Source organism: Podarcis filfolensis, assembly GCF_964270895.1.
Source record: "Podarcis filfolensis genome assembly, chromosome: 9".
NCBI classification, from domain to species: domain Eukaryota; kingdom Metazoa; phylum Chordata; class Lepidosauria; order Squamata; family Lacertidae; genus Podarcis; species Podarcis filfolensis.
Window position 1 is genome coordinate 37,038,767 of NC_139610.1, and position 18,142 is coordinate 37,056,908.

Genomic DNA, 18,142 nt, shown 5'->3' on the forward strand with positions numbered 1-18,142 from the left:
ATTGCTATTCAAAACCAGGATCTCATCTTCAGTATGTGGCCAGATCACTACAGCATCCCCACCCTCCATTACTCAAATACTCACCATCACATGTGAGCTTGCCAAACCAACAGGTTGCATAGGAAAACGGTTTTGAAGGCTAAAAGGTGGCAATAGGCTGGAGAAAGGCAATATGTTGCATAGAGAAAAGATCTGGAGGCTCACAATCTGGGGACAATGCACAGTGAATTTTAGTAGCTAAAAGGATGGCTGAATAAGGGCTAGGCTAGATCTGATGTTGCTCACATGTTTAATGCTGATTAAATAAAGAAATAAAAATAAATAGCCAGCGTGGAATGGCAAGCTGGATTGGGATCATAGCTGGGGAGATCTTTTATCCTTTAACCCTTCCATGGTCCTGATATGAATTGGGGCCCTCCACATCTGCTATTTACAGTAGAAGAATTGCTTCCATTGGCATATTGCCAATGCTGTTATGCAGAAGTAATGGCATAACTGTCTTTTTATTTATCATCGTAGGCCACTTTGGGAGCCGTTTGGGCTGGAGAGTGGAGTGAAATAAAAATAAATAAATAAATACCCGTTTGGTTCCACTGATTTTTTTCCCCCCAGCTGCCCAGCTGGAAAAGCAGCACAAAAGGAAACAGAGATTGCTTAAATAAATGATGCTGTAATATGCTTTAGGTAAGCAGCCTTGAGCTTTGGAAAGGTGGGATTCAAGGGTTTTAAATAAATCCCTTTTCTAAATAAATCAGTCTGCATACATCAGTCAATAATTCCCCTCCATGGCTTCATATATATTTTTATTGAAAAAGTAAAGAAACGTTCAGTATTTACTGCTGCCAATAAACATTTACATTTGAGCCATTTTTCAAAGAAGCCATTCATATTTTGTCTGAAAATATGTAAACTGCTACTACTGAACCTTAACAATACAGTCTGCTGCCTTGTATTCTAGAATAGCAATGATTTTCTTTCTCCTTGACCTTACCCAGCTATTGGGTTGGATCCAGACCTGTACTCTTAAGCCTATATATGTTTTCTCTGTCCAGCTGTGTTCAATGGAGCCTACTCCCAGGAAACTGTGCACAGGATTAGCACCGAATTTAGCTGTGCTTAAAATTGCAGTTCTAAAAGCTGTGCTTAAAATTGCAGTTACTTCTAACTCTTCTGAGTTTAAAAACATGAAGTGTGTATTGGTTTGCAGCTTTAATCTCACTGAAATCAGCAGGAGAAGTTAGTCACAACTCACTTTAAGCGCATTGCTTCCAATTGGAACTTAAAGGATTACTAACCCAACCTGGATTCAACTCACAGACTTTGAATGAATATAAAGGATGCCATCCATGGTGAACTTTCCTGCCCACCTCTCATGATAACATAGGTGCTTCTGAGCATCTCCCATAAATGTGAATGGGATTCCTGCCGGAATGTACCCAATGGCTCTGGAATAAATGAGCCAGTGTTCCCTTAGTCAGAATGTCACAGTGCAAAGATCCCTTCAGAGCTGTAAGCTTTGATTTAAAATTGTAATGCTCAACCTTTTCTCACACTAACACATTCTGACTTGTAGGATCTCACATATATCACCTCCACACTGAAACTACCATAGGAAAAATAACAATTTACTTTTATAACACTGTTATTGCACACTGTAGGGAAATCCTTCACAAGGGAAAGGAATGATATGCACACTCTGGAAAAAATATGTATCTCCATGCAATAACTGGTATGCCATTTGGGATTTTATGGAATATCAGGAAAATGCAATGCACATTCAATGGACATTCTGTTCCTGGTAGAATATAAGAAATTGTGGACAATATCCTACTTGTGATAGAATAGATTCTTCAAATTTAAGTCACTTACGTCCATGGATTTCAGTGGCTGTGCTATGAAACGTTGGATATCACCTATGCTCCAGAAATTATTAATTATAATAAGGGCTGTAACTCAGCTAAAGAAATGTCAACAGCACAATCCTCAGAAGTGACCCCCACTGAATAAAATGGGACTTACCCCCTTATAAATGGGATTAGCATTGCAGCCATGGGCTGCATTCACACAGCAAATTATTGCACTTTCCTGTTAATTTCTGCATCATATGTGAGCCTTCACAGAACGTAAAAGCCACTTCCAGAAATACAGTGGAATACAGTGCAAGTATTGTGCTCATTTCTATTTAATACAAGTTTAAGGCTCATTATCTGCAAGCAGGTTTTTTTCTGGAAGCAAATAACAAAGAAATGCATGCTAAACTTCTGCTGTGTTCCAATACAGTTCCACAAGTGGCTTTTCTGTCCCGTGAAAGATCAAATTATAATGTGGAAATTATAACAGTCAGGGAAACATCGGGGGAAATAAAATAAGCTGCCGTGCGAATGCAGCCATAGTTTGTTAGTCATGATTAAGTCGATTAGTTCATCAGTCAAATCTGCATTACTTTGCCTATAGAAAAAAAAATCTAAAGAGGGGGAGAAATATTTTCTTTTTCGTTGATATGATTGCAAGGGGCCAGAAGTGACACACTGCAAGATGGCAGGTGGGCGTGGGAGAGAGTGATAGCAGCAGCAAAAATGCGCAGAGAGGAAGACAGGGAGAAAAGAGTGGCTGGCAAGCACACAGCAGCAAAGGAGAGATAAGGAGCAAAGAGGGAGAGGGACCTCTGTCCCAGCAAAGACACGGGAGCTGAATACTAATTGAAAGTGGGAGAAAAGGAAAACTGTGGAGGGAGAGGAGCAGAGTTAGACAGCTGTGAGGGGAACAGCTGTGAAAGAGTTACAAAAAGTGATAGCCTGAGGTTGCAAGCTCAGTGGTGAGGCCAAATGTAGTAGTGAACCACTACAGGTCTATGCCACACAAGGAATCATAGAAATGTAGCGTTGTAGAGTTGAAAGGGACCACGGGCATCATCTAGTCCAACCCCCTGTGATGCAGGAATCTTTTGGCCCAATGTGGAATGCATAGGAGGTGGTTTGCTTGCTCATATTTGAGAAGCAAGGAAGAAAAGCCTCATTTTATTGTAGTGAACAATCCCTTTCAAGAAAACCGTGTAGCTATTGGTTTATGCCATGCATCAGTGTGCAAAATCTTCCATCAATCCTTGCCCATTTCATCAGTGGTAAGCTAAACCCTAACTTTTTAATAAGGAAAAGTTTCTGCTCACATATATATCTTTTTAAAGTGTGGTTTAATGCTTTGGGCAACTCTTAATTGTTTAGGTAGGGACGCGGGTGGCGCTGTGGTCTTAACCACAGAACCTAGGGCTTGCTGATCAGAAGGTCAGCGGTTCGAATCCCCACAACTGAGTGAGCTCCCATTGCTCGGTCCCTGCTCCTGCCAACCTAGCAGTTCGGAAGCACATCAAATAAATAGGTACCGCTCTGGCGGAAAGGTAAACGGTGTTTCCGTGTGTTGCTCTGGTTCGCCAGAAGTGGCTTACTCATGCTGGCCACATGACCTAGAAGCTGTTTGAGGACAAACGCTGGCCTATAGAGCAAGATGAGTGCCACAACCTCAGAGTCATCCACGACTGGACTTAACAGTCAGGGGTCCCTTTACCTTTACCTAATTGTTTAGTAAAGGTAAAGGGACCCCTGATCATTAGGTCCAGTTGCAGATGACTCTGGGGTTGTGGCGCTCATCTCGCTTTATTGGCCGAGGGAGCCGACGTACAGCTTCCGGGTCATGTGGCCAGCATGACTAAGCTGCTTCTGGCGAACCAGAGCAGCACACGGAAATGTCGTTTACCTTCCCACTGAAGCGGTACCTATTTATCTACTTGCACTTTGACGTGCTTTCGAACTGCTAGGTTGGCAGGAGCAGGGACCAAGCAACGGAAGCTCACCCCATCGCAGGGATTTGAACCGCCGACCTTCTGATAGTCCTAGGCTCTGTGGTTTAACCCACAGCGCCACCCGCGTCCCACCTAATTGTTTAGGCAGTCATAAAAGACCAACTCAATATAGTCAATACTGCATACAGTAAATACCTCGATCACTTTGCATCAGGGGTGCCAACTTGAATAAAATATTATGGGGGCCCAGGTAAGCCCCGCCCTGCATAATCGATCATATGATGCAGTGCACCCCCCCACTTGAATGGGAATGGCCATCAACTTTGTGGCGGCCTGGCTCCCTCAAATATTTTATTGTGGGGGCCGAAGCCCCCATGGCCCTAAGAGTTTGCTCCTATGCTTTGCATGTTAACTACCAAACATAGTTAGGCAGCTGAGCTAACCAGAAACGGTATGTGCACATTTCATGAACCAGTTCTCCCCACTGCAAAACTTTGCTCTTCTGGGTGATTTTCCCCCATCGCTTTGTGAACAGATGCAAACTGTTCATAAAGGGCAGGTATCAGGGCAAAGATAACATGGAGAGCACAAGGCCTGTGGCTTATTATTTACTGACCCCTACATACGTTGATTCTCATTATTGTTCTTACATTTTTCATGCCGATTCCTTAATCCCACTTTAAAGCACATTGCAAATACATAATCTCTCAACACATGCCTGAGCGTGTGTATTCCACGCATACAATGTACAGTAAGCAAACATTTTTGTCTACAGGTTTGTACTGTCACATCCTAGCTCTCACTTGCTGATAGAGAAAAGACCAAGTGACTAAATTAGAGCTACCTTCCTATCACTAGGAGCACTCTGCCATCTGCTGGACGCCTCATTTGCCTGCAGTCTTGTGAATGGGCTCTTCCGATGGAAGCAAGTCCAAAGTCCATCTGAGCTCGATGGGAATTGTTGTCAGGACAGTATGTATAGAACTGATGTGTCTAAATTACACAGGTGCCTTGTAAAAAGGTAGCACTGTCTTAATATGAAGCCTTTGCCAAGTACATTATTTCTATCCCTAAATAGGATATTACTACTTTCATCTTAGTTAATTTTAGACAGTATGTTTCCGAGCACAATTCAAAGTGTTGGTGCTGACCTTTAAAGTCCTAAACAGCCTCGGCCCAGTATACCTGAAGGAGCATCTCCACCTCCATTATTCAGCCCTGAGGTCCAGTGCTGAGGCCCTTCTGACCGTGAAAAGCGAGGTTACAGGGAGCCAGGCAGAGGGCCTTCTCAGTAGTGGCTCCCAGGAAATAAACAACTATCTGACTTTTAGAAGACATCTGAAGGCAGCCCTGTTTAGGAGGTTTTTAATGTCTGATGTTTTATTGTATTTCTAATATTTTGTTGGAAGCTGTCCAGAGTGGCTGGGAAAACCCAGCCAGATGGGCGGAGTATAAATAATAAATTACTACTATTATATTATTATTATCTTTTGGGGGGCAAGATTTAGTAATGGCACTTGTAAGCATGGATGTTTGCATAGGACATGGAGATAATTGGGAAGACATAAACATTAAATACGAACTCAAGCCAGCTTGTAGGTGTCACATACAGTGATATGCCTAAGTATCACTGCATGTCAGTTACCAAACATTGTCACGTACTAACTCTAAGCAGCCTCTCTAAGGCTTTCCAGCTGCCCAAGTCCCATAATATCTTCATGGTGCCAAATCTACTTTCCTCAGAGTCTATCTTTTCATGAGATCTTTGACTTCTCCTTTTAAAACTTTGTTCTTAATCATAAACAAAATTTGGAAGCATTTTAAGTAGTTTTATCTATTTTTATATATTCTGTTTTGTTGATGGGCAACACACACAATTTCCTGTAGGCTCTTTTATAAAAGCTAGCTGAGGCAACCACCTGCTAATAAATCTCTGTCCTCAAACATGAGGAAAAGATTTCAAAGGATGAGAAAATGACCAGGAAAAGGCCCAAGATCCTATTACAAGTCTTGTAGTCCAACCCTAAATGTGATTATTGAAAAGTAAGTCCCACTTTGTTCAGTGGGACCTGCTTCCTAGTAAGCATGCTTAGAATTGCAGTCTTAACTGAAGTCTGGCTTTGAAGAAATATCATTAGCACAACCTATTCATTTGATGCTATCTTAGAATCCTTTTCACCAGAGACTCAAGGGTGGTTTCCTTGTCCATGTTTATGAGGACTGTGCCATCAAGTAATGACTTGCATGCGTACATGCCACCAGGTGTCATTGCAGATGCCTTGCTTTTCAGTAGCATCAGTTCATATGATTAGAAGGGTGCATAATCAAGTCTAGAGTCATCAAGAGGCATACATTTGTGAACTAGACCTAAGAGAATGCCTTTTCAGGAGGGAGTCAGTTTTAGGAAAGCTTTGACTGTAATTTTAGACTGGTTCCTATTTACATATTTGGTTGTTTGTTACTGCTAGTACTAACCAAGAAATAATCTGAAACCATTTTAAGTAAGGGCACTTAATTATCTACTATAGGCATGAGGAACATTTGACCCTCCAGATATTGCTGAACTGCAACTCCCATCATCCCTTGCCATTGGCCACACTTCCAGGGGCTGATGGGAATTGTAATTCAGTAACATTTGGAGAGCTCCCTGCACCTGATCTGCTGCAGCACATGGTTGGAATTCTATCCTCTGATCTGCTTTTATTCCAGTCAAAAATTAGCACTAGTCCTAAAGTGTCTGTTAGTCGTTGTTACCTGCAGGCCCCTCCTAGTCCTAGGGTGCTACTGTAAAAGCTCTGGTTAAGATATTGAGATAAATATCAGAACCAATGATTTCACCTGTTTCTGGGAATAATACACCAGCATTTTTTTGCTGATAGCATCTCTTTAACTATGTAATTCTACTTGAATTCTAGTTGAATTCAACAGGACTTGCTCCAAATCCCAAGTTAGCCAACTGGCTTTCAGAAAGACTGAAGGAAATCACCAACTCATGGACAAATACTCAATTACTCATTCCAACAAAATTTATAACATGTGTGTTTGTAGCAGGGATAGCTAGTATCTGAGGGTTAACATGACAGTTCCATAAACAGTGAACAGGTCTTCAGTTAGGTATCACCACCAGACACACTAAATTTGATATTAACATCAGGTTATTAATATTAAAATGTAATAAATTTCAACCCCAAGTTTTCCTGCTCAAAATATAACATGGCACTGGCATTTATTATATTATATTATATTATATTATATTATATTATATTATATTATATTATATAATATTATATTATATTATATTATATTATATTATATTATATTATATTATATTATATTATATTATATTATTATATGATTTAGAATATCCAGATTAGTTATCAGTCAATTGCCACCGAAATGTTCCAGGGGCAGGTGAGGAAACCACCTGTAGGCCAAGGAGCAAATCAGGAACCTGCTGCTCTAGAACCGACCCACGCTAGAGTAATCAGTTTGTAGATTGCAGGCCAAGCAGCATTAGGTTGGTGAACATATAAATACAAAAACAGTATTCTGAAAATGCAGAATCTAAACCAAGAATGCCAAGATGAAATATAACAGGGAAAGCTTTCCCATTAATAAATGATCTCACAATCTAATCAACGGTGCTGAGGGATTTTTAAAAATTCAGTTTCGTGAAAAATATAGTGTACTGCATTGCAAGTCAGTGTACCTCCTCCCTTTGGTGTGTGAGGGTGGTTCCTCCATTGAAGTAAAGAAGGAATGTCTTGAAGGCTCTGTATTTGCATCATGACTGCTGCACCACATCTCGGATTCCGACACTGACTTCCAATCCCTTCCCAATGCCATCACAAATGCCTAACCTTTAAAGGGCTCCATAACCTTTTCCCAAACTGTCTTCCCATCCATCTTTCCCAATATATCTCTGCCCATGACCTCAAACATTACCACTGTTGGCCACTTATTCCCTTGCTGTCTCTTATCCCAGAATACTTAAATGGCTGCCAAACCTTTTTACTTCCTTCCTCGAAAACATCTTTCGTTTGAGGTTCTTTCCTAAACTGAACATCCAGTGGCAACTGCAATGAAGCCTACGTATTTGTACCTCCACTGACCACACTGATTTAATTATTAGTCTAATATTTCTCCACCTCCCTTTCCTCTTTGCCCTCTGTTTTCCTCGTTGTCAAACTTCAGACTGGGAGCCCATTGGGGAAGGGACCTGGCTAAAGCATCATGTACATTGATGGTGCTGCAAAAAAAATAAAAAAAATAACAGATTACTGAATTAGGCCAATGGGTCATTTTATAAAACATGCTTGACTATATTTACAAGTGCCTTTTCTCTAAACTGTCCACCAAATTCAGATTTTAAAACAAAGGTGGGGCTTCCAGGTGTTGTTGCTAGCAGTTGGGATAGCTCAGTCGGTAGAGCACGAGACTCTTAATCTCAAGGTCATGAGTTTGAGCCCCACGTTGGGCAAAAGATTCCTGCATTGCAGGGGGTTGGACTAGATAACCCTCGTGGTACTTCCAACGCTACAGTTCCATGATTCTACCCATGACCATTGATGCTGGGTGGACCTGATGGGAGCTGGAGTCCAACCACTTCTGGAGAATCACTGGTTCCCCACCCCTTTTAAAAACCATCACATGAAGTGACAGCTGTGCTTTCCCCCCATAACATATCCTTTCTCTGTTTTCTTAAAGATTTCTTTTAAAAAAAGAAAAGTGGTTTGTACTAGCTTTCTATTTCCTAATATTGCAGACCAATGTCCCCTTATTATCTGAGTGGCATGGATTATTCAGATCTCAATAGCAGTGCTCTATTTCTAGGAAAAAAGACAGCAGTGGTAATTCCTTCCTAGAAATCCCTTCGTCTGCCTTGAAAGGCCTCATCCTTAACAAGAGAAGTATGGGAGTGAGGAAAATGCACTCTGCATGCATTCCAAAGTCTTCTCTCCTTTGAATCATGTCCACATGCTCAAGCATTATGCTTCAGAACACGGGTTCTGAAACCAGCCTTGGATGCTACAGTTAACATCAGTTAGCAGAATCAATAGGATTCTCCCCAGATCAATTAGACATTTTAAAGAGCCTTGCATGTAACCATTGTTGATCAGGCAAAATGAAGCAAAATGTCAGTTGCCAAACCTGTTCCCTGTTCCATCTGTGCAGCTGTCCTCTTGAAGTCTCTTTCTACACGATCAACCAAGAGCCCTTAAAAACTACCCATTTGACTCTTCCATAAGCTTTCCGAGGCAGCAGCCTGCTTCATCAGGTGAAAGTTAATGAATAGGGTGAAAAGGGATGTTGCTTGCAAAAGCTTATGCCACAACAGAATAGTTCATTTCTACGATGCCACAGAAGCAATGGTTGCCTCTGCTATAACATCTCTCCTTTAGAAATGTTCATTTTCATTGCAGGAAGCTGCATTTGGCAATCAACTCCCTAATCTTTTGAATGTGTGGGGTGTGCTTTGGGGTCATGTGGGCACATCCCTGTTCTTGTTCTCCCCCTTTTTCAAGTTCTTGGCTTTAAAACCCTTGGCATCGCCCTCTTAGAAAATGCCTGTATCAACTGGGGACAGAATGGAACACATTCCTTTAAAGACAGTATGACAAATTGCAATTCTAATCATCTTAGCTGGCAGCGATTTTTCTGCTCAGGCTATCACTTCATTCACTCTCCTCCTCCCCTGCTCAGCTTTCAATTTTTAAGATATTGTACCTTTATTCTTACAGTTGTGTGTTGTCAGGTATCTGTTTGTTTTTAATTCAGTACAAGTGCAAACTGACAGAATTACATTTCTCTTGCAGTTACATTGCATTGCATGGGAGCAACAATTCAGACCTTAATGTTAACTAAGCCCCATTCAGTTACTGTTTTTACCACCAGTATAGCAAAGGGGTAGCATCATAGGAGACTCTACTGAACTGAACAAAAATCTAATCAAGGAACCCTCCCATTACCTGGATGATTTAAACAAAAAATGAAATAATTTCATAGCTGTCATTTTGGTAGTGCCAGGGACAACTGTTCTTTGTTCCATCAAATCTATCCCCTAAGGAGATGTACATTCCAGCTGAGGAACTTCATGAAAAACAGAGCATTTTCAGATTTGATTTTATCATGGTATTATTTTTGCTACTTGACCCTTGCAATAGCTACATAGTGCCTATTACTGAAGCCTTCTAGAAAACCCTCTGAGCCTTACAAAAGAGAAATATCAAGATGATGCCAAGTGAGAGACGGAAGGCAGGTCACATGTGCATACTGTATATACTAAAAATTCATCTGAATCTATGTCAGAGGAGGCTGCTGTTCCAGAAAAGCAATGTTCCCTGTAGCATGCTTATCACACAGGCAAGAGCCATTTTTACCCCAAATGCAGGACTCATTCTGTGCTCACTCTTCAGTTGCTTTCCTCCCTCCAAATCAAGGAAATGTTCCTGGGAGTGCTGTGATTTATTGAGAAAGGGACGGGGCAGAGTAATTCTAATATGGAGAATTGCAAAAAGGAAAATGGCTGATCGGAGCCTCTTGCAGCTATTGCTGTTCAGAATCAACAATCCACTTGCAGCTTTTTTGCTGTTTCCCCAATCACCCTCTTGATCTGCACCCTTTCCTACACCAAGAGAGGCCTTGGGGGTTGAAACATCCCTCAAGAATCTCTCTCTCTCTCTTTTTAAGCATAAGGCATATGCCAGAATGTGGACTTGTGAATTACTGAGGCAGCCTTCACAAGGCAGTGAACAGGCTTGGGATATATGGTCCCGTGCCATGTGCAACCACGCACAAGGATGCTATCTTGCCACCCCTCCCAATTTGCCCACTCCTTCTCCTCCTGCATATGTGTAGCAACTCTGCCCAGTGAGACAACAGGCTGCTTCTGGACACTGCTTTTAGAAGAGTAGGCAGAGGAACCTGGTGCCAAATATCTTTCCCCCTATTATGGAAAGATGGTGTGCTGAATATTCATCTTCCCAGTATACTCTGCTGTGGGAAGGTAAAAATATACACTATGTCTAGCAGTGGACAGGATTAAGCAGCCAGTGCCCCTGAATCTTCAGGAAAAGGCAGGAAGAAAGCCCCAAATGCCGCTGTCCTGCAAGCTCTTGTCCTCACATTCTCTCCCTGCATCTCTAAAGCATTTCTTCAGGGAAGAAAGAGCCGCCTTCACAAAGCAAATACCCATGCAGAAAGGGTTGACATGACATTCAGTCACAATGCATGCAGAGGTAAATAAGAGCACACCGCACATAGGCAGAGCCCATGGGGGCTTCCATTATGGAGCAGGGTGGGGTCCTGCCTACACCACAATCAGTCATGACTGCAGCCAACCTTATGTAATACATTGAAAGCACAAGAGAGAGATCCTTGGAAGTCTCTAGCCAAAATGCAAAGCAGATGGTACGATCTGGTCTGAAGGGGGTCAAGTGGCAGGACAGGAGTAGAGCAGGACCACCCTGAGCAGGCAGTGGTGCAACCATCTTCCAGAGGGAAATTTAGCTGGATGGATGGGTGCATTCTCCATAGTTTAATCCCCTCACGCCCTGCCCCACAAGCCCTCCCAGGCTCTCTGGAGCAGCTGAATGCCAAAGTCATGATTCCCACCCCACTCCTACAGACACTTGCTTAATGCACAAGAGCACCTGCTGCCCTAACTCCACCAACACAGGAGCAAAGGGTTTCTGGGGAGGGGAGGGGAGGATTTGAATGAACTGAACATTCATGACTCACAAGCGTTGGTGACAGCGAAGCTGTTGGCCACCTCCAGATTGTCGATGTGGGGCGACAGTCGGAACTCTGAAGTGGAAAATTGAACCATCCCTACCCGAAATGCACTGTATTCCTGATCAGCTCCCCTGGGGAAGAGCCCCCCTGTAGGATGACAAACACACATAAAGACAGAACAAGAGAGACACACAGAGAGGACATCAGTGCTGCAGGCTCGGCAGTAGCGCTGCCAGACTCACAAAGAGAAAGAGACCTTCGTTTACTTGCCATGGGACTTGCCTCAGATTGCCAGTTTCACTGACCTTAGGGATGATCTATATCCTAAAATCTCAGCCATCTCCCTCCCCTTCAGGGTCCGGATACCCAAACTGAGCTTGGCAGGGGAAGGGGGGCAATATCTGGAAAGCACATGGTGTGCTGCCTTCCTCACATGAAGGGTGCAATCCAGATCCATTCAGAGCAATGAAAGGTGGGAGGTTTTGACTTCCCCATCCTGATTTCAGTGGGATGTGGATTGCACCTTCCCAAATGTCATCAGTGAAGTGTTTAGTTTTAAGCCATGAACTGGCTTGGGGAAAGGAGTTGCGTCTAGTGGGATGGGATTCGAGAAGATGGGTAACCTTTGCATTTAAGAATGGGGGGGCAGGGGACAGGAGTTGATCTAAAATGAAGGCACTTTTCCTTTTTTTGGCAAGCATCCACTCCAGCAAGAGAAGGCTGGATTTAAGAGTGCATGCCATGAATACGGCAATTGGACCTGAGTGGTGACCGTGTGCCAGAATCTCATCTAACAATATATATATATATATATATATATATATATATATATATATATATATATGGGATCCTCTCTGACGGGGCCACTCACCTATTTGTATGCCGTTGGAGTAGACCCCCCAGATGAGTCCCCAAACCAAAGGAGCCAGGAAGAGAGCAATCTGCCGAATCTTTTGCATTGCCATGAAAAGTAGAGCATCCACAAAGCCACAGAATATTCCTTTGCTGCAGCCGCCGCTGCCTTCTCCTCCCTTGCCCGTTTGTCGCTCAGCAAATTAGATCCTCTGCATCTTGGGCGAGCAGATGAAGGACCCGAGCTGGAAATGAGCCCTCAGCGGGAGAAGAAGAAGAGGAGGAGGAAGAGGAAGAGGAGGAAGGGAGTGGATAGAGAAGCAGCCTTGGCCCGCTGCTGCAGTGCTCCCGAGGCCAGCCCGGGGAAGGAAAGAGGCGCCTGGGATGCCGTTTTCAACGCTGCTCTTGCGCTGCCGTCGCCTCGGTACATCCAGCTCCTTCGCCGGCGAGCACACGCATTCGCCCAGCTCTGCCTCTCTCGCCCTCACACACACGCACTCACACACTCACACGCGCGCACACACCGCACACTCGCGCACAGCCAGGCAAAGCGAGCGAAGGGAAGAGGCGGCGTGCGCGTGCGCCGCCGGAGAGAGAGCCTCCTTATCCCCCCCCCCTCTCCGTACGCCCCCTCCCCGCGTAGGCCTGGACGCGCGCGCGAGCTCGGCGCGCCTTGGCCAAGGCACCGCTGCTGCTGCTGCTGCTGCTGCTGCTGCTGCTGCTGCTGCTGCTGCTGCTGCAGTTGGGGGCGGCTGGGCTCGCCAAAAGGCTGGTCCTTTTCAGCACCACGGACAGCGCCGCGGAAGACAGCCGGGGACAGCCAGGCTTCGGTCCAAAGCAGCCCCTTCCGCGCCCCCTACGGCTGCAGCGAAGAGCTCTCTCTCTCCCCCCACCCCCCCGTCTCTCTCGTTCTCTCTCGTTTCACCGGACAATCGCGGTTTCTGTCACCCCCGCCCTCCCCACCTATTGCGAGCGATCAGGCTTCCGATCCAGAGAAGCAGAATGGTGTGGGTTGTGCCAAAGCGTAACTTAGAAACGGCCTGCTTTCCAGAGCTGCTTGCTTTCCCCTCCCCCGCTTCCCCAAATCGGACGGTTCAAGGAGCATCTTGGTCGGAGGAGGAGCTGCTCGCTCGCTTTCTGCATGCTAATCGCTTTAAAAAAAAATCAGACGCGTTGGCGGGCAGGAGAATGCCGTCTTAAAAAGAAGCGAAAGGAGATCAGCTCCCACCAGCTAGAGCTGGTCTGCCTGAATTTTTCACTCTTCCACTGAGGCCAAGTTCTTGCTCTGAAAGGTGGGGAAACCGAGTCAAAAAGTAGGAACGGGGTTCAGCTACATTCCCTTTCCCAGAAACAGCTGTCTGCAGTTCCATGAGCTTCAAAGGAAAGCCAGTGCAAATATTGATCTCTTCAGCACACATTCTTACACATTTGATTACATGTGCCCATTGCATACACGCCCACGTTTAGCTGTGACATTTTGTACATTCAAGAAAGGTGCCACAATGGTCATATGAATACAGACCCACAGGTGCCCGCCACTATTTGTTCATCTCGCTGTGGGGCACCAGACTAGTAGGAGATTAATATATATTAGGTTTAACCTGCAGGCAATTGGAAAGAGGCCCCCATCTGTCTATAATGGAAGTTTATTGTATTTTTGTCTGTTTTATTATTTGGTTACTGTAGTTTAATATCATATAGTGTACTGGGGAATTGTAATAGTGATATATCACCTTTAAGTATAAATGAATAAATATTGTGAGCTTGTAGCTTCAGATTGAGGTGAGAGACATCCATAGCCAAACACATAACTTAAAATTAGTAGCAGAACATAATTACTGAGCTTCTGCCTACTTGTGAAAAACTTTACTGAAGAGAAGGAAGGTGCAAAATTGGAAACTGGGTTCCAGAGTATATTACAACCCACTATCAGTCTCCTAAAGTGTTGTCATGTTGTTCAGGGCTGCAGTGAAATTGCATACACTGGATGTTTCATTCCATTCATTTTAAAGCACAAATTCTCTCTTGCCTTGCTAAAGCTTACCAGAGGCTTTGCCTTCTTCTCAGATGAAAAAAATATTGGCCAGGTGTGGGGTTGTCTACTGAATCAGGCACCTGGCAAAGGCCAGTGAAGGGATCCTCCCTCCTACTGGTGAGAGATACCCACTAGGGAAAAATAAAGCAGCAAGTGCCACTGTGTTTTCTTCCCAGAAAATCAGGTAGGGAACTGTGGCCAGAGAAGTGTAAGGGGAACCACAGTTATAATATTGTCCACTGGCTTGCCCCTAAGTCTGTGTCCTTCCCAACGGAAGGATGCATCTCATAAAGCAAAAACAACAAAACCCACTTCTACTTTAGTGTGATGGAGGAACGGTACAGCTCTTATCTTGCTGGAGCACATAACCCACCACCTGTGTTGTTGTTGTTTAGTCGTTTAGTCGTGTCTGACTCTTCGTGACCCCATGGACCAGAGCATGCCAGGCACTCCTGTCTTTCACTGCCTCCCGCAGTTTGGTCAGACTCATGTTGGTAGCTTCGAGAACAGTGTCCAACCATCTCGTCCTCTGTCATCCCCTTCTCCTTGTGCCCTCAATCTTTCCCAACATCAGGGTCTTTTCCAGGGAGTCTTCTCTTCTCATGAGGTGGCCAAAGTATTGGAGCCTCAGCTTCATGATCTGTCCTTCCAGTGAGCACTCGGGCCTGATTTCCTTAAGAATGGATACGTTTGATCTTCTTGCAGTCCATGGGACTCTCAAGAGTCTCCTCCAGCACCATAATTCAAAAGCATCAATTCTTCGGTGATCAGCCTTCTTTATGGTCCAGCTCTCACTTCCATACATCACTACTGGGAAAACCATGGCTTTTACTATACGGACCTTTGCTGGCAAGGTGATGTCTCTGCTTTTTAAGATGTTGTATAGGTTTGCCATTGCCTTTCTCCCAAGGAGCAGGCGTCTTTTAATTTTGTGACTGCTGTCACCATCTGCAGTGATCATGGAGCCCAAGAAAGTAAAATCTCTCACTGCCTCCATTTCTTCCCCTTCTATTTCCCAGGAGGTGATGGGACCAGTGGCCATGATCTTTGTTTTTTTGATGTTGAGCTTCAGACCATATTTTGTGCTCTCCTCTTTCACCCTCATTAAAAGGTTCTTTAATTCCTCCTCACTTTCTGCCATCAAGGTTGTGTCATCTGCATATCTGAGGTTGTTGATATTTCTTCTGGCGATCTTAATTCCGGCTTGGGATTCATCCAGTCCAGCCTTTTGCATGATGAATTCTGCATATAAGTTAAATAAGCAGGGAGACAATATACAGCCTTGCCGTACTCCTTTCCCAATTTTGAACCAATCAGTTGTTTCATATCCAGTTCTAACTGTAGCTTCTTGTCCCACATAGAGATTTCTCAGGAGACCTGTGTTACAGATGGGCAAATTGTGGCCTAAGCTGGTGAAACCTTTGCCCTAATTTCAGTGCCAAGGAGGGGGAAATGGGCAGAGGAGAGAGAAGTGGCAGCAGTAGAGGAGGGGGAAAAGGGAATGTCAGAAAGAGAAAGAAATAAGTGGTGATATAAAGAGGGTGGCCTCATCCATCTTTGGCTTCAGCCCCACCCACATTTGGCCCTACCCAGGGCTTTTTTTCAGCTGGAACTCACTGGAACTCAGTTTTTTTTAATTAAAGATTTTCTTGTTTTACAAAAGTGTTTGCAATGTCTCTCTTGTATTCCCCCCCCCCCATGTAACATTTTTACAAATCAGTTTCATTTGTTGAGACATTGGGAAGAAAAGGGGGAAAGAGGTGGAGGGGGGGAAGATGGGTGGGGTCGGGCGCCGATGTTACTATTTTACTTACTATATGTAGGGTTTGGTGTCAGCATTGTTTGTGTAGGTTCTTTGTTGTTCGCTTGTGTTCCTTTGGCGGTGAGAGAGGTTGGGGTTGGTCTAGGGTGTGGTTGTTCATTTGTGGTTGGCTGTGGTGATCTTGGTTTTCATGTGTGAGTGGGGTGGGTGGCTGTTTTGGATCAGGTTAGCCATATTGATTTGTATGTTGTTGGTGGGTTTTTGTCGTTGTCTTGTTGGGCTGTGTATGTGATAAAGGGGAGCCATACCGGGGTGACGGTGTCTTCTTCTATTTGTCCCTCTGTCAGTTTCAGTTTATTGGTTAATTTTTCTAGTAAGGCTGTTTCCCATACTATTTGGTACCATTGGTCCATGCTTACTCCTGACAGGTTTCTCCAGTGTCTGGCTATGATGCTTCTGGCTGCTGAAAGTAGGTGGGTTATGAGTTCTTTGTGGTGTAAGTGGGCATTATTGTCTTGGAAGATGTTTAGTAAGGTCAATTCTGGGGTGATTTCTAATACTTGCTTGGTTATTTTGTTTATTTCTTGTATGGTTGTTGTCCAGAATAGTTGGATTTTGGCACTGGAACTCAGTTCTGGCACCTCTCAGGTGAGCACCATTGCCATTATCAGATAAAAAAGAGAGGTGTTTAAAGCAACAGCTCATTCTGAGTTCCAGCACCTCTTTTCCTAGAAAAATAAAACTGGCCCTACCAACATTGCCAGTATGTGGCCCCTGACAGATTATCTCTGAGAAAATGTAGTCTTTGGGAGAATGTAGACTTGGAGAGAAATAAGATTTGCCCATTCCTAAGCTAAAATATGCCCATAGATTTGCAGAGCAAACATTGGTGGAGCTGAGTTTACTTCCAGGGTAAGCATGCAAGGAAAAGGGTTGATCTTACAGGAGAAGCTCCTCCATTATTGGCTGAACCACTGAGCCCCCCCCCCCCCATGACAACAATAAAATGCAATTGAAGAGATTTATTTTAACAGACAAAGGTATTTTCCCCACCATTGCTGGGCCATCTCTCTTTGAGAGAGGTAGGAGATTTAATGTGTACTGTCATCCCACTAACCAATCATGCTATTCATCTCATAGTTGTCCTCTTAGGAACAAGGGAAGCTTAGAGATCCCAGAGAAAATCACATAACAAGATGTCTTGCTTCCTTATATTCTCATATTCTGTCTTTGGAATCAGGGCTGGGTTGAGAGACAAGAGTCTGTGGTGGTGGAATCAGGGCAACAATGCTGAGGAAGGGAAGATTCATCACCACCCCTCAACTGCTCACCCTTGTGTTCTGAAAACCCATCCTCAACCCCCCACTTTATACAGAAACGGAGAAGGCACATGAACAACAACCATTGCTGCTCCTGCCATTTCTAGTGGGGCCCTGAATTAAGAGAATAGATGGAATAGATGTACCACTTCATGACAGCCCTTGACTAATTAGTGCAGACAAGCTTTGCAAGAGCAGATATATTATGGAAATTTGATAAATTTTCAGGAGAGCATGGCAGCTGACAGCAACAACTTGCCTTTTATAAAACCCTGATGTGCCATATCTCAGCCAGCATGATTCCTAAGCCTTCTGTTATGGGGGGGAAAGAACAATACCTTCCAAAGATACAACTTATGATTTCCACTTTCTGTTAAGCTTAGGCTGCATAAATACCATTCATATAAAACTCATTATTCCCCACCCCACAAAGAATCCTGGGAACTCTAGTTTGTTAAAGTTGCTGGGAATAGTGAAGAGTAGACTACAGTTCCCAGGCTTCTTTCCGGTGTGTGTGTGTGTGTGTGTGTGCGTGTGCATGTGCTTTAAATGGATGAGCCTGGATTCAATGTTCTCTGACTACCAGTGCAAAGGCTGTTGTGACGCGTAAGGGCAAAAATAAAGGCTATGCAATATGAAAAACA

The 18,142-nt window shown here is 44.0% G+C and overlaps 1 protein-coding gene across 6 annotated transcripts in view; it reads right to left on the reverse strand.

The window, feature by feature from the left end:
* GRIA2 (glutamate ionotropic receptor AMPA type subunit 2) overlaps positions 1 to 13,339 on the reverse strand; it is a 74,478-nt gene extending 61,139 nt beyond the window's left edge. For 3 of the 6 annotated variants that reach the window (XR_014552144.1, XM_083631109.1, XM_083631113.1), the window contains exons 1-2: positions 12,402 to 12,996; positions 11,537 to 11,677 (exon numbers count right to left, since the gene is read on the reverse strand). Coding sequence is in view for 5 of the 6 variants with exons in the window: in XM_083631109.1 (XP_083487235.1) it covers positions 11,537 to 11,677; positions 12,402 to 12,495 (235 nt within the window). In the remaining variant the exon portion in view is untranslated. Of the gene's footprint in view, positions 1 to 11,536; positions 11,678 to 12,401 lie in introns of all 6 variants that reach the window. The other 3 variants (XM_083631110.1, XM_083631111.1, XM_083631112.1) reach the window with 1 other exon arrangement.
* Between the last annotated feature and the right edge of the window lie 4,803 nt (positions 13,340 to 18,142).